Here is a 15512-nt window from a genome sequence, read left to right on the forward strand (position 1 = left end):
CAGCAATTTACAGGGCTATTTTCCCTTACAAACAGAAGGGGAGTTGACATGCCATGATCGTAAACTATGTGCTTACAGGGCATGTTTGGCATGGCAAAGGATTCCACCTATGTCTTCTGACTACAGAATCTGTAAGCTTTCTACTTATGCCCAGTTTCTTCATAGGAGTAATTGAGTACCAACAGTACAGTATAATGGAGCTGAAGACAAAAGTCTTATCCAGAGTTGAATTTGGAAACTTCTCCCACTTCCTAGTATGGAGTCAAACCCTTCCTTTTAGGGCTGACTTCTGTTGTGTGTCTCACCAAGGGAGTGTCAGAGACAGGACTTTTCACAGAATGACTTTGTTTGTTTAAATAGGAAGACAAAAACCTGGTACATGGCAATGTGTGTGCCAAGAACATCCTGTTGGCCAGGAAAGGCTTGGAAGATGGCTCACTACCCTTCATAAAGCTCAGTGACCCTGGAGTTAGCTTTACTGTACTCTCCCGAGAAGGTATGTCCCCCCCAATATATGAAGGCTAGCTTTTTTGTCACACCTGCCTTTATTGGGAGTGCATATTTTGTGCAGTCATTAACATAGACACATTATGTTGCACATTGTTAACTGTGCAAGTTTAAGTTATTTGTAAAGGAAAGATACCAGAAAAGGGTACTAATCCCTATGGTGCGGGTGATCATTACAAATATTTTTCACATGTGTTTCAGAAGTGTTGCTCTGTATATGTGGTGGTGAGAACTGTATTAAACAATGAGTTGTTAATGGGTAATCTCATATTTGTACCATCTGTGACTCTGTGATTCACTCCGTTGGAGAGGAGTGTTACATCAGAAGAAGCCCCATCTTTTATTTACTCAAAAAGGAATGAGTACTAAAATGACCTGTGTTGATTTTATCTCGCATCTTTAGAAAAGTGGGAAGATCCTAAACTTTTCCTTAGTGTAGCTGGCATATTCTCATTTAGATTTGAAGCCTGACTAGCTAAAGTGGGCATAGCCGAGAATATTGAAGTAATTTACAACCCAGTCCTAACCAATTTTCCAGTGCTGGTGCAGCCATACCAGTGGGGGACACACTGCATTCTGTGGTGGAGGGGCGGTCATGGAGCTCTCTGCAAGGTAAAGGAATGTTTGTTCCCTTACCTTGCAGCATGCTCCCGACCAGTGATGAACTACCATACAGCACATGCACTATGGCAGTGGCAGTGCATGGAGCAGTGCGTGGGCCTCTGGCTCTGATCTAGTTTAGGATTGGGCTGCCCATTATACTAAGACTGCATGCTGAAATGGAATGCTCCTCTCTGCAAATATGTTTCCTGCACATAGAAAGCTAACAAGTGAAGGAGAAGGGTTCTCACCTGGCTTTCTTCCTGGTAGGGCCGCTTTCTCTATGTACGGAATTTGTCTTCGGAGCATTTGATCGTGTGAGACCCACTCCACTGGATTAGCCTCAGTTGGAACAGCCCAGAATTAGCAACTGTGAGAAATTAGTCCAAAGTCTGTAACATGCAATACTCAGGCTCCATATGTGCAGAATCCTAGTTCACAAAAGCTTAGCAATTTTTATCCTTTTTTGAGGGGGAAGAATTGTGTGAATTGGACAGACAGTTACATGCACAGACCTCTGGAGCACCATACTGGTGTTACATTCTGTGAAATGGAGTGTAGGGGCACATACCCATTCATCTACTCACTGTGGCTGCCCTAGTAAGTGTCTGAACTGGGTCTAAGGCCTTTCCTTCCTAGCTTGATGCAACCTCATTTATGCAGGCCAGATATTGCCTGCCATTTTTTTTTCATATATCCTTCATCAGACAGCTGCTAATCCTTGATCTTATTACCCCCTCTCCTGGAAAGAACGTGTTGATCGGATCCCATGGATTGCCCCAGAGTGTGTCAAAGATGTAAGCAACCTCAGCACAGCAGCTGACAAGTGGAGCTTCGGTACAACGCTGCTAGAGATATGCTTTGATGCAGATATGCCACTAAAAGAACGCACTCCTTCTGAGGTAATCTTTGCTGCCCTTTTGCTCATAAACCCATGTGTTACCTCTGGATCTTGATACAGGATTTGGAATAAGTTGCCTGCAGAGAGTGTGGAGCTAGTCCAACACCCAGTCAAGCTTTGGAATAGCTACTGGATGGGGAAGTCAAGCTACTGGACAGGAAGTAGGAAACTGTATGCAGACCAAGACTGCCAAGATTGGTTCTTCTCTAGGACTGCTGTGCTAATCTGTTGGACCTGACTTCAAGATGCATAATTAAGTTTTCCATTTCAGCTGCGCTGCCAGGTGGCTGCACAGCTCAAAGCCCTCAGAAGACCAAGCTACATGCAGCTTAGAGTTTGGAAGTCTGGTGATAACTTATTTCATCAACAATTTGCATACAAAAAACACCGGAGGGCTCCGGCACTGTTTCTGAAAGGGTCCAGTGAGAGGTTATTAATAATTGGGGGGAATCTAGATTTCTGTACGAGACTGAAGGTTGCCAATACAGTACCAAATAAGTGGCCAGAGAACACAAACTGTAGAGCTGGTATTATATCACAACAGATATGTCATCTATGAGCTCTTTAGGCAAGGTACTACTAGTCTCAGCTTTCCACCTGCAATATGGGTGATAATAAAGCACTACCCTGCCCGATAGGATTATTGTTAAGAATTACTAAGATACTGTATATAAAACATTTGAAACAATGCTTTAAAAAGTTTAAAGGATTCTGAATAGGATGCTATGGTTGCAAATGTTGTTGAGCTTGGGTGACTTTATTGTTTACTTTTCATAATATGGAATCTGTGGGTTAGGAATTGGAATAATGGAGGGGGGAGAGAAATAGGATTCTTGGAATGGTTGTTGAGACCTATCCATGACTGTGTGAACCCAGTGTAGTATCTTGAACTTTGAGGCATGTATCATATTTTAAAACTTTTTGCTGTGTCCATGAGAGACAGAAATTCCTCTTGCAAGATAGTATCTGAGGATTCTCCACTCCTAGTTAGATTCGTCAGTTTGCAACATGATCATTTGTATCCATAAAATCTATTCTTTTCACTGCAGAAAGAGCGTTTCTATGAAAAGAAACACCATCTTCCAGAGCCATCTTTCAAAGAGCTAGCTACTTTGATCAGCCAGTGCCTGAACTATACTCCTCAAGAGCGGCCTTCTTTCCGAACCATCTTGCGAGACCTTACCCAGTTGCAGCCACACAGTAAGGACCTCAGAGCAGAAGAAGCAGCCGGGGCTGTGGGATACTAATGCAGCTTATCTGAAATACCGTGAAATGGCTCTCAATGCTCGCCTCCCCCTTGAAGCCTCAGAATGGCATAAAAAGAGTTAACTGTAAACCAGGGTCCAATTAGGGTGTGATAAGAGTCACCAATTCCTCAGTTTGCAGGTCTGTTACCAAAAAGGGCTGTTTTGTTTAGGGGAATTATTACACTGCCCTTATTGGAACCTTAGGATCGCAGGCTAGATAACAAGACGGCGTAATGCAGAGAAATTCCATTTTGCTTAAAATGGAGACTGAGAGACAACTTTCAATAAAAGATGATAGTTTTATTACAAAAGCACAAAGGTAAACATAATGCACATGGAGAAATGATGAGTGTATGTTTCTTGGTCCTAGTACTTGAATCCAGTGTACCTAGCTTTCATGGTGGTTGCATGTAAAAAGTATTTGGTGCATCCAAGGAAATTAGAAAAAGGAAAGGTTGTAGGGAAGGATTTTAGGGGTCCCTGATCTACCAATCCCAGCTGCTAACTAAAGACGGGGAGAAAAAGGGGTGGGGGAAGAAGAGTAAGAGTTCCAGTAGCAAGATAGTTACCTGTCCTGTAGAGCAGTTGGATGGGGGAGGGGAGAGTCCTGCAGAGAGGACCCTCTGACACAACACAGATGTGTTGGTCCTTGGAGGGAGAGCCAGCAAGAGCATGTGAGAGGAAGCCCTCCCTTAAAAAGGGGTTTTCAGACAGAGCTGAGCTGGATTGTAGCTTGCTTACTACCACCCAGCAGGGTGGTTGGAGTGTGTAAAACATTGAAGGGGTCAGGATGTCTCTTATCAGCAAAATTCAATGGGGTCTAATGGCTGGCTTCCTAGATGGGGGAACTTAAACAATACAATGGATCAGCAACGCAAGAAGGCAGTTCAAGTTTGCATACAGGACTTAAACAGTGATTGGATTAGGAGACACTTTTGCATACAGTTCTTAAACAGTGATTGGGTTAAAACAATACAATGAATACAGTAATGTAGGAGACACTTAAACAATGATTTAAGATGCCAGACTTCCTCCCATAATGTGTGACCATAGGGAGGTGGTGGTTGTGTAACCATGAGCTTGTGACTTGACCAGAGTTTTGGAAATGTGACCTGTGTGAGAAGTTTGGCCTGCATGATATTTTAGTCCATAGTAACCAGATATAGAGAGAAAATCACAACTAAAAAGAAAAAAGGGGGTTTTCACGTAACAGGTCTGGTTGCAGTTGATAAGGCTGAAAAACCAGTGAAGGTGGGGTTGTAGAAATTTAAATTATAAATTTTATCTACAGTATTACAAGCTATATAATAAAATGTTAAATGTTTATTTTTCACATTTTTATACTGCCCTTCCTCCAAGGAGCTCAGGGTGGTATACATAGTTTCTTCCCTCCTTCTGTCTTCACAACAACCCTGTGAGGTAGAGAGATAGTGACGGCCCAATGTTACACAGGAGGCTTCATGTCTGACTGTGAATTTGAACCTGGATCTTTCAGGTCTAAGTCCAACTCCAGAACCACTACTCCATCCTGGCTTTCTATGGGACAATCCCTAAAACTCAAGAGAAGAAAAATAGTTGAGTTGCAGTAAAAGTACAACTTATAGTAGTATGAAAAAATTGTGAGACAACCAGCATTTAAACCTGCTAGAGAAGAATGATACCATTTAGGTGCTGGTAAGCAGTTGAAGTTTGACAGGAATCGGCACTTCAGTGGGAGCAAACAGCATCTCTGAAAGAGAACAAAACGAGATATGATGGCAGCAATTCTATGTGTCTGAGAGGGGGATCTGACTGTGTGGATGAGAAGTGTAGTACCTCCCCACTACCTGTGACGTACTTCTCCACAGCCCTCTCCCCAAGCACATTTTGCTCAACTAAGGCCCCTTCCAGTACTAGCACTCAACTGAAGAGAGAAACGTGGCATGCAAGGAGTTTAATACCTCTGAATGCCCCCTTTTTTTGCAGTTTTTTGCAGATTCCCTTCTTCTGTCATCCTATGTAGTTGGGGTGGTTTCAGGTTTCATCCCATTGAGCTGTGGCTATGTCTGGCTATGTCTGGTTTTGGCCTTTTGGATAATTTATGCAATGTTCAGAAATCATCTTAATCACATGGCAGTTGCTGAGAGGTGTTTGAGGTAATGTTAGTGATGAGCTCATGAATTTCTCTTTTTAGCTGTTATAAAAGCATGACTGTGAGAAGGGTAAAGAGTGTCTATTTAGTGTAATGATTTCACAAGCTTAAGCCATTTCTGCCCAACGTTGCATATACGCAACAGGGATCAAATGTGTACACCTGTGGGCTGAGCAGAAATGGGTTCCCCTTTTAAATAGTTTTATAATTTTAATTTCTTTGTATTTGCATTGCCTCCTAAGTGTTCAGGGTAACATAGCTTTTGCCACCCCATTTCATCCTCACAGTTAAGCTTGTGAAGTAGATTAGGCTGAAAGACAGTGATTACTCCAAGAGTGTCATGACTGGGCCAGGAATTTAGAACCCAATCCACCTTGGTCAAAATGTGAAACTCTGTTCACTACATTGGCTCCAATACTAGATTCTAACAAGGCTCATTTAATTAGACACTTTGGACAATCATGTTCCTTTCTTCCCTCAACCTATTTGCATGCCTCCTGAACATTATCCATATATTGCTGTTTGAACATTCCCTTTTAACCAATGTACATCTCTTTCCTATTATTTTCTAGACCTCCTTGATATCACCTCTGTGAACCCTGAATTCCCTGAATCTGACCCTACTGTCTTTCAGAAGCGCTACCTGAAGAAGATTCGAGATCTGGGAGAGGTAAATTGCCTATGTTAAGAGTGAAACTTCCTTGATTCTTTTTCTTCATTTGTTGCCAAACAAGAAGAACTGAAAAGATAAGCTAAAGTCTTTCATGATTTGTTTCCCAGAACTGTACTATTTCAGGCTGCAAGTGGAGCACTGAATGTTTGAATCTTCTTCATGCATACAAAATTACTGTGTCAGGGAAAATCTAACACAGAATCTTTCCCCAATATGCTGTTTTTTGAATGTGCAGGAACTATGCCCATTCAAACATTCAATCCCTCACCTGCAGTCCAGCAACAAACAAACATGTCAGGCTTCTCATCTGTTTCATGTCTTAGTGTGAGAGTGAAAATGTGATCTGCATACCTGAAGCTCAATTTCGGCATTGTGTCAAATCATGATTTGCTCTTCCCATAGTTGAAAACTTCTAAACTGGCAAACTATAGTTTAGAGCTGCTTATCTCCTTGCATTTTCTGTTTGCTTAGCATTCCTGCATCTTGGGACAGTGGTCTTCAGACACAAATAGCAGCTTGCAATTGTGGTTTGTCAGCTCAGACACCCAATGGCGTCACGAAGGTTCGTGTCACCCAATGCGGGAGGCCAGCGCCTCACACCCATGCAGTGGGCGGGGCAACACTCTAGGTATTGGGCGTGGTGATCTACCATCACCCTGCCCCACTGGTTTTTTGGCAGTACCTTTTGATAGAATAAAGGTATTTCAACACAGTTTGTTTCATTACATTCTGCATAAAATTACACATTGATATATAACATGATGATATTATTTTTGCAAACTGTGATTTTGGTCACTAGTGGTGTCACCTTCCCCCAGGGCAGTGGTATTCAAACTGGGGCGTTGTGACACCCCAGCCTGAGGGTCCTGGTCCCTTTCCCCTTAAGGGGTGGGGACAGCCAGGAGGCAGGGAGGAGGCAGTAGCGCGATCCCCAGGGAGCCCTGCCGAAGGATTGCAGCCTAAAACAGAAAAAAATTTCACCTTACCCTGTCAAGCCTCTGTTTCATTCTTTCGGGGGGGGGGGGGACTGCCTTCTGGAGCATTTGTTGAGCTCCAGTTGCATCAAATCAGGACCATTCTGGTGGCCTCACATTTTCCTTTGCCTGACCTGCCCAGGAGCCAAGGCGCGTTTCGCTTTCCATAAGGCTCAATACATTCACCAGCTTGGAGGGAGGGACCTCCTTCTCAGGTGTTTTTTTTGGGTTGCATTCATTGGGTCAGGACCATTCTGGTGTTGTTGGATTCCTCTCAGCCTGCCATTTCAGGTGGAGTAAGGCACACTCGCCTACTCACAAGTAAACGCGTGATATGGCTCGGTTTCATTTTCCATTGAACTCCATGCATTTTTTGTTTTCCAGTTTTTTGCCAATACCTTTTGATAGAAAGGAGATATTTCACTCTGGTTTTCTGCATTGCATTCAGCTGGAAATTCCGCATCCAACAGTGTATAACGTGATGGTAGTACTCCTAACCACAGTGATTTTAGTGCGTCACCCCCCTTGCGCGTACCCCTAGTGACGGCACTGCAGACACCTTGCCAATCTGGAAGCTATTCTCAAACTATGGTTTCTGATCCTGATTTGTCAGCCAGTCATAGTCCATGGTTTGATGACTGAAATGTTGTTAGCAGATGACACTTAAGCTTCCTTAGCAATGGTTCAGCATGATGTCTGAAGTGGCATGCATCTTTTCCATGTTTGTATCATAAACTACCTTGTCAAGTATAGCTAACATGGGTTTTTTGACCTTTTCAGGTCTTTTAGCACTTTCAGTCCTTGGTGTCAGCCACTTGATATACTGAGCATTGCATTGAATAAAACAAGAGTGAAAATTAATTTTGCTGGAAGAATTGCCTGAGTTGTGAGATGGGATCATAGAAAGTTGCCTTATATGAAATCAGACCAGTTCATTCAGGTCCCTATTTCCTGTACTGAATGACAACAGCTCTATAGAATTTCCGATGAGTCTTTCCCTATCTGGAGATTCCAAAAATTGAACCTGTGTCTTCTACATGCTAAGTGTTTTCTCTGCCACTAAGCTATAGCTCCTCCCTTAAGGATCTCTGGGAAGTACTGCTCTGAAATAGGCTTGATGGTGAAATTCAGTCTCTTACTTACTGTATATACTCACCTTTAGGTCTAAAAATTTATGCCTAAAAAGGAACCTGAGATCCTGGGCTGACTTATACCCGGGTCAATGCAGTGAGTGAGTGAGGCAGGGTCCTCTGGGAGCTTCTGGGAAGCTTATGGAAGATCAGCAGCTGTCTGGGGAAGTGGGGGGGGGGGGCGTGGAAATGGGCTGAGAAGCAGAAAGCAAGTGGAGAAAAAGGAGAATTTTTACCAGTAATTATGGTATTGTAGCCTCTTCTCCAGACAGGAAGAGAAGTGAAAGCACTTCTGGGAATTGTAATCTGTATGGGGCTGCTGCTATGGAAGTGCAGCACATACTCCCACAAAGCCTCCCCACAATTCCCAGAAGCCCCTTTGTCTCCCAGATTAGAGAAGGAAAATGCCTTCTTTTCTTCTTTTGCTGCTGCCCCTGAACATTCCTGACAAGTCATTTGCAAAGAATTTCACACACACCCCCGCCAAGTTTAGGGGTCTGGTTTTTAAAACCCCAGAATGTGATCCTCATTTCTAGCTGAAACAAAGTCCCAGGCTGCAATGCAGCAGTACTTAAGAATAACACCCATGGAAAGCACTGGGTCTCCTTCTGAGTAAAGAGGGTTGCAACTGTGCTTGTTGCTTGTCTCCCTGCTGTCTCAGTCCTTGTTGCTTGTCTCCATGCTGTGAACTGAACTGCACACTCCCAATTACATGTTTTATGTTGCATGTTATATGTTGCGCCTGTGGCTTAACACACCAGGCACTTTAAGGAAAGATTTGATTAATGGTTCTAATGGTATGTTGTTTTCAGGCACTTACTCTGACAGTGTTCACACAAATGTTGTGAAGTCCAGAATTTTAAAAGTTAATGTCAAAAATGCATTTTATGATGTTTTATTGTATTTTTAATAAATTAGAAACTGTACAGTTTTTAGGTAACAATTACTGGAAGGTTATTTTTCAAGATAAATGAAAAATTCGGGTAAAATCAGACAAAACTGTAGTCAGACACCCCCCCTAAGTTTTTATATATATATATATATATATAACCCCCGACTTATCCGAGGGTCATAGAAAATTCCATTATTTGGGGCTCAAAACCTGCCCTCGGCTTATCTGTGAGGTCGACTTATAGACGGGTGTCTTCGGTAGATTGGCACCTTAGCAGAGCTGAGCAAAGATTACCTTGTCCTCTGATTAATTTCTCTTCTCCTTGAGATCAGTTCTTCCTCTGTTGCACCCAATGAGGGTTTCAAACTAGAATGCATGCTTGTCTTTTGAAATACCAAAATCCTAGGCTTGTTTTTTTCTCACTCATTCTACTAGGGTCACTTTGGCAAAGTGAGCTTGTACTGCTATGATCCCACTAATGATGGCACTGGTGAAATGGTAGCGGTGAAGTCACTGAAATCCGGCTGTAGCCAGCAGCTTCTAACCAGCTGGAAAAAGGAAATTGAGATTCTGAAGACACTGTATCATGAGAACATTGTCAAATACAAGGGCTGCTGCAGTGAGCAAGGTATGAGTCCTGCTGAATTGTGTCATCTTTGGGAGACACATAAGCTGATGTAGCATTACTGTTGCCTTGGGGGATAAGAGTTTCAAGCAACAGGATGAGGTTTCATTGTGTTCTTTTTTGCCTTCAGAACCCACGCAGCTTATTGAACCTTAGAAAGTACTGGGACGTCTTGCTTCATTCCTCTCCACCTCTGTCTCTTTCCTCCCCACATGTAAGATGTTTCTTCTTTCAAACTTTCCCTTTGAGGAGGAGGATCAGGGAAATGGGATTCCCCAGTGACTGTTTCCGTGGTCCTCATCATGAAGAGGAAACTTTGAAAGAAATATCTTTTGCATGTTGAGGAAAAAGAGGAAGTTGTGGGGAGTGATTTAAGGAATTGGTCAAGAATCTGTTGCTTTTGTTCATTTGGGGAGAGGGGATGACAGTGATTTAAAACAGGCTATGGATTCAGGATGGTGGTGACAAGTAGAAGAACACATTTGTATGATGCTGAGGTGGAGTGATAAAATTGACCTATGTTTGGTTACTTAAGGGTTTAGGACATTGTGTGCCAAACCTGTATTCTTCTGCCCTGTCCCATTATATCTTGCATTTCAGTCTGCAGCCATGCCTGCCATATGTGTATAATGTTTGAACATTGAGAATCATTGGTTCAGGTCTCAACTCAGCCATAAGTATATTCTGTAGCCTTGATCTCCATTTCCTATGATAATTCATGGCAGGGCTTTTAAAGAGAAGAGATCTGGACAGGTAACTGTACTGTCTTTAGAGAAGTGGAAAAAATAATGGTTTCATCTTTCAACTCCAGGGGAAAAGGTGGTGCAGCTCATCATGGAATATGTGCCTTTAGGGAGCCTGAGGGATTATCTACCCAAGCACAATGTCAGCCTGGCTCACATTCTCCTTTTTGCCCAGCAAATTTGTGAGGTAAAGATCTACCCGCTATTGATGCAGAATTAATATGACTGCTAACACAGCAGTATGCCTGTCTTGGAATTATATTCCCTGGTCTGGGAGAGAAACAAACTAGAATAGTTGAAGGAGGATGGGAGTCTGCTTTTTGGCTCTTCCTTGGATTGGGGAAGTCCAGTGGCGCAGCTAATGATCGTGTAGCCCGATGCCAAGCTCAAAATGTTGCTCCGGAGGTGATGTCACAACCAGAAGTGACATCACACTCGGGTTATTTAAAAAGTAAAAATTGGGAGGAACCCACCTCCTCCCCCCAGTTGCTCACCACCTACTTGGTCTGCTGCCTCCCCCAGTGGCATAGCTAAGGCATCTATCTGATAGCTGGGGTAAAAGAAGATTTTGTAGCCCCCCATGCATGATAAAATCAAATTTAATTAAGAAAATAAATAAAAAGTTATTGGTTCCATGCTGTATCATAACAACATCTTATTGGCACTCAGAACAATCAGTCTCATAGATCAGTTTGGAGTTAAGCAAATCCACTTTTTGTTCCACAGGACAGTTGTTTTTATTTTCTGGTTAATTGGTCATAACTTTTGATAGAATACAGATACTCTAGTGCAGTTTGTTTCATAGCACTCTGCATTAAATTACTTTTCCAGTGATATATAACATGATGGTATTATTCATACATATAAAGATTTTCACAATTTTGGTCACTAGTGTCAAGCTCAGCTTGTTGCCCCCCTAAAGCCTGATGCCTGGTGCAACTGCTACCCCCGGCACCACCTTAGCTACGCCACTGGGGAAGTCATCATCTTTGCATTACCTCAGAGGCTTTTGTGATGCCTCAGCATCCCATAGGGACTGCTGAGTCATTCAGATGAGGTAGCTGTTTTTGTTGATGACTGACTGGTAAACAAAGAACTATAAGTCACCAAGAAGCCAACCTGATTTCCAAAAGTGGGGAATTTGGGGTCTTGGATGACACCAGCCTGTAGTACCCAATCCAGAGGTGAAACATGGTTAATATTCACAGGTTGTAAATAGTTGGCTCATGCACGCCCCTTCCTGCGTTTGCTCAGTCCCCATGTCAAGAGCTTCTGATGTGACAAGGATGATCAGAGGACAAGCTGTACGAGGAAAGGTTGAGGGAGCTTGATATGTTTAACCTGGAGAAGAGAAGGCTAAGGGGGGATATGATAGTGCTTTTCAAATACCTGAAGGCTATAGTTATGTGTCATATGGAAGAACATGTTTTCAACCACCTCTGAGAGTAGAACTAGATCAAATGGATATAAACTGCAAGATTCCAGTTGGATAACAGGAAGACATTCTTGTGGTAAAGACAGTTTGGCAGTATAACAGATTGCCGAGAGAGGTGGTGGATTCTCTCTCACTGGAGATCCTCAAACAAAGGCTCAATAGGGATCTGCTGGAGATGCTCTATCTGGGCCATTTAGCTTTGAGTGATGGCAGTGAGAACCACCTTTTCCTATGTTATTTCTTATTAAAGAAGCAATGTGGGGAGCAGGGAGGTTGAGTGCAGCACCTAGTGACTGCACTCAACCTGCTCCCTGTCTACCATTACAAATGTAAACAGACTCTACATTACAAGTAGAATTCCAGGTGTAGCTTTTACTTGTTGGATAATCTGGGCCTCTTTGGATCAGAGTTGGAAACATAAACCTATATTTGTTCTTTCCAGGGAATGGCTTATCTCCACTCCCTGCGTTACATTCACAGAGATCTGGCAGCCAGGAATGTACTTCTGGAGAATGAAAATGTAGTGAAGATTGGTGACTTCGGCCTAGCCAAAGCCATCCCTGAAGGGCATGAATATTACCGTGTCTGTGAAGATGGAGACAGCCCCGTCTTCTGGCAAGTACATGATTGCAGAACTTTGTTTGTTAGTATCTAGCGTGAGGTGGGATAAAAGTAGACAAACTAATATTCACCACCATTCTTTCCTTGTTGTCTGTGTTTTGCAGGTATGCTGTAGAGTGCTTGAAGGATTGTAAATTCTATTATGCTTCTGATGTCTGGTCCTTTGGAGTCACTTTATATGAACTCTTGACACATTGTGATTCTAGTCAGAGCCCTCCAATGGTGAGTCCTGTCACTGGAGATATGAGGGAGGTGAAAATGTTTGTTCAGCACTGCTGAACATTTTTAAAAGGGATTTTGTATGGATCTAAGCCTATGACTCTGTGTGTGGGGGGGACGACACTCATTCAGATGACTATTGAATACTCTCAGTGTTCTTTATCTTCGTAGTTCCGCTGTCCAGGTGCATTAGCTGGGTCATGCGGCAACAGGTTACTATATGGTTCCTACACAGATATTTGGGGGTTGGAAAAATACTCATCCTTTTTTAGTATATCTCCCATGCTCTTGACTGACTGCCCCAGCTAAAGTATGTGAAGTTTCATTCTAATTGTGTGTCTGGAACTTAATTATTACCTGGAAAAGACTACTGTCTATAATTTTTCTTTTCTGAAGGACTACATTTGTTATGTACGTTTTGAAGTCTTATGAAAAACAAGAGAAGTGTAACAGGTGGTCTTTCCCTGCCTCTTTTTCAAATGCTCGCTAATAGATTTCTTCCCTCTTTAGAAATTTATTGAGATGATTGGAACAACTCACGGTCAAATGACAGTGCTGAGGCTTATAGAGCAGTTGGATAGAGGGAAGAGGCTCCCCAGCCCAAAAGACTGTCCTTATGAAGTGAGTCTGGTTCTCCCTTGCTTTTTTCTGACTGCTATTTCTTAAAGTGTGGGTCAGTGATCTAGGAATTGACTTTGTGGTGCAGCCTTCCATCTTTTATGAACATACATTTTATGCAGAATTTAGAAGCAGTTTCAAAAGCTAACCAAGGATCCTATGATGGCTTACACTGAACTGGCAGCTGCATGCTTCATCTGGTGCAGTAGATTCTTATCATGAAAACTATTATCATGGCCCCATTCAGTCTCTGTAAAGAATATTGAGCACTACTGAGGCTCGAACCAAACGTGCAACTATTCCATGGGAAATAATACATCTGTGAGTCACAGCCATGGGTTTCCTGCTACAGGCAGTGGGTTGAACTTGATGACCTTATGGGTCCCTTTCAATTCTATGATATCAAAGAAGGGCATGGTCCAGGAGTGCCCAAAATGACTACTGTACCAGCTTGTCATTCCCCTGGCATTCCTTGGCTTTGCTCCTGCATGCGCCCTGATACCTGTGGTAGCCCATGTCCTTCAGCTTCTCAGAAATGTAATAGAACTGCTCTAATAATAAATAATAATAATACAGGTATTTATATACTGCCTTTCTTGGTCTTTATTCAAGACTTTATTCAAGGTGGTTTACATAGGCAGGCTATTTAAATCTCCGTAGGGATTTTTACAATTGAAAGAAGGTTCTATGTTTCAAGAACCACAACATTCAGATGTTTCACTCTGATCTGGTTTCACATTCTGGCCTCCATCCTCCCACGCTCAGAGCAGATGGAATAACTTGACTCAGCTTGTCAGCTGCTTCAAGGTTGCACGGTGCCTCAAACCGGCGACCTGTGGATGTTATCTTCAGGCAAATGGAGGCTCTACCCTCTAGACCAGACCTCCTGCCCTCCTGCTCTACACTTCCATAATTCTTTTTGAGAACTGCCTGGGCCACCTTTTCCTGCCAGATGTCAAGGAAATCTCTCAATTTCCCCATGTTCCACAAAGGATTCCTCAGATAGTAAGAAAGACCCCAGCTGCTGAGCAGAGTACCTTGAGCACCAGAAATATTGCTTCCCTCTGAGCCAGTGCAATGTAATGATTATCACAGGTACTGTTCAGACAATCTCCACTTTCACATCTTTCTCTCTTACTCACCACAAGCATCGGACAGGAGATGGCTACCCTTTAAAGCTGAAAATCAGAAGAGCTGTGGTGAAGTAGGGCTCCCTAGGAGGAGAGTCTACAGTGCCACCTCACTTGCCAAACTCAAAGACCTTGAGAACCATGTGGTTTTTGCAACCATATGTTCAGAAACTCAGGTGGAGGACTCTGTAATCATGGATTGAGAAGTTTAAAAAAAATGGGAGAGGTACTTGGATACTCTGGGGCAAAAACCTCACAGATGTCTCATGTATAAGGAAACCCAGGTGGGTTTTGCACCCAGTTGTGTTTTTATTCTGCCCATTTTCATGAAGGGTTTTGCATATTTGGTTTGGGCCTTAGTCACTGTCATATCTCTGAGCAAGCTAAACAGGGTGTACATTTCATATTAGGCTTCCATGTTGGCAAACATTCTAAATGTGTGTTCCCATATATCACAAATTTTAGAATCCTAAATATCCTTTCTGTTAATCAGAAAGTGCTAATGATGATAGGCTTTATACTTTTGGGTAAGAATGAAGGCCTGTATATTAAACACTTGTTTAATCCTTGTGTGCCCCCAGAGTGGGGGTAAGGGGGTGCCATGGCCTTCCTAGCAGCAGCCATCAACCCTCCTCCAAAACCAAACTATGCAAACTAATGTTTAACATATAGGCTTTCATTCTTATCCGGAAGTAAAAAGCCTATCATCATTAGCCCTTCTGTCCATGTCCATTTAGGATTCTAGAACTTTTGATATATGGCAACAGTTATGTTCTGTTGCAGTTAATACTGTAGAAACTCTGAATCAGAGGTGTAAGAGAATCATGGGAGCTTCTGATTGTGGTTGTACTTTCCACTAGTGGTGACTCGTGCAGTAGAAGCTGTGAAACTATTCAGCCATGACTCAGTGAGCCACTACTCTTATTAGGATTTTATTGTACTTATGAAAGATATAATTCTCCTGTCTTCTTAATAGCATACTGGCTTATACGTACTTTTCCATCCAGGCAACTGAAGGGGGCCAGAGCTGCTTAGCTTTGTCAGTACATGTACCCCCAGGACATCT

General features: G+C 42.7%; 1 protein-coding gene across 2 annotated transcripts in view; it reads left to right on the forward strand.

Moving 5' to 3' along the window:
• TYK2 (tyrosine kinase 2) overlaps nt 1-15512 on the forward strand; it is a 64272-nt gene that overhangs the window by 42198 nt on the left and 6562 nt on the right. For both annotated transcript variants that reach the window (XM_066613655.1, XM_066613656.1), the window contains 9 exons: nt 361-496; nt 1858-2009; nt 3058-3208; nt 5959-6056; nt 9491-9683; nt 10492-10610; nt 12301-12473; nt 12584-12701; nt 13209-13319. In XM_066613655.1, coding sequence (XP_066469752.1) covers nt 361-496; nt 1858-2009; nt 3058-3208; nt 5959-6056; nt 9491-9683; nt 10492-10610; nt 12301-12473; nt 12584-12701; nt 13209-13319 — 1251 coding nt within the window. The remainder of the gene's footprint in view (nt 1-360; nt 497-1857; nt 2010-3057; nt 3209-5958; nt 6057-9490; nt 9684-10491; nt 10611-12300; nt 12474-12583; nt 12702-13208; nt 13320-15512) is intronic.

This window comes from Tiliqua scincoides, chromosome 2, assembly GCF_035046505.1.
Source record: "Tiliqua scincoides isolate rTilSci1 chromosome 2, rTilSci1.hap2, whole genome shotgun sequence".
Taxonomy (NCBI): Eukaryota; Metazoa; Chordata; class Lepidosauria; order Squamata; family Scincidae; genus Tiliqua; species Tiliqua scincoides.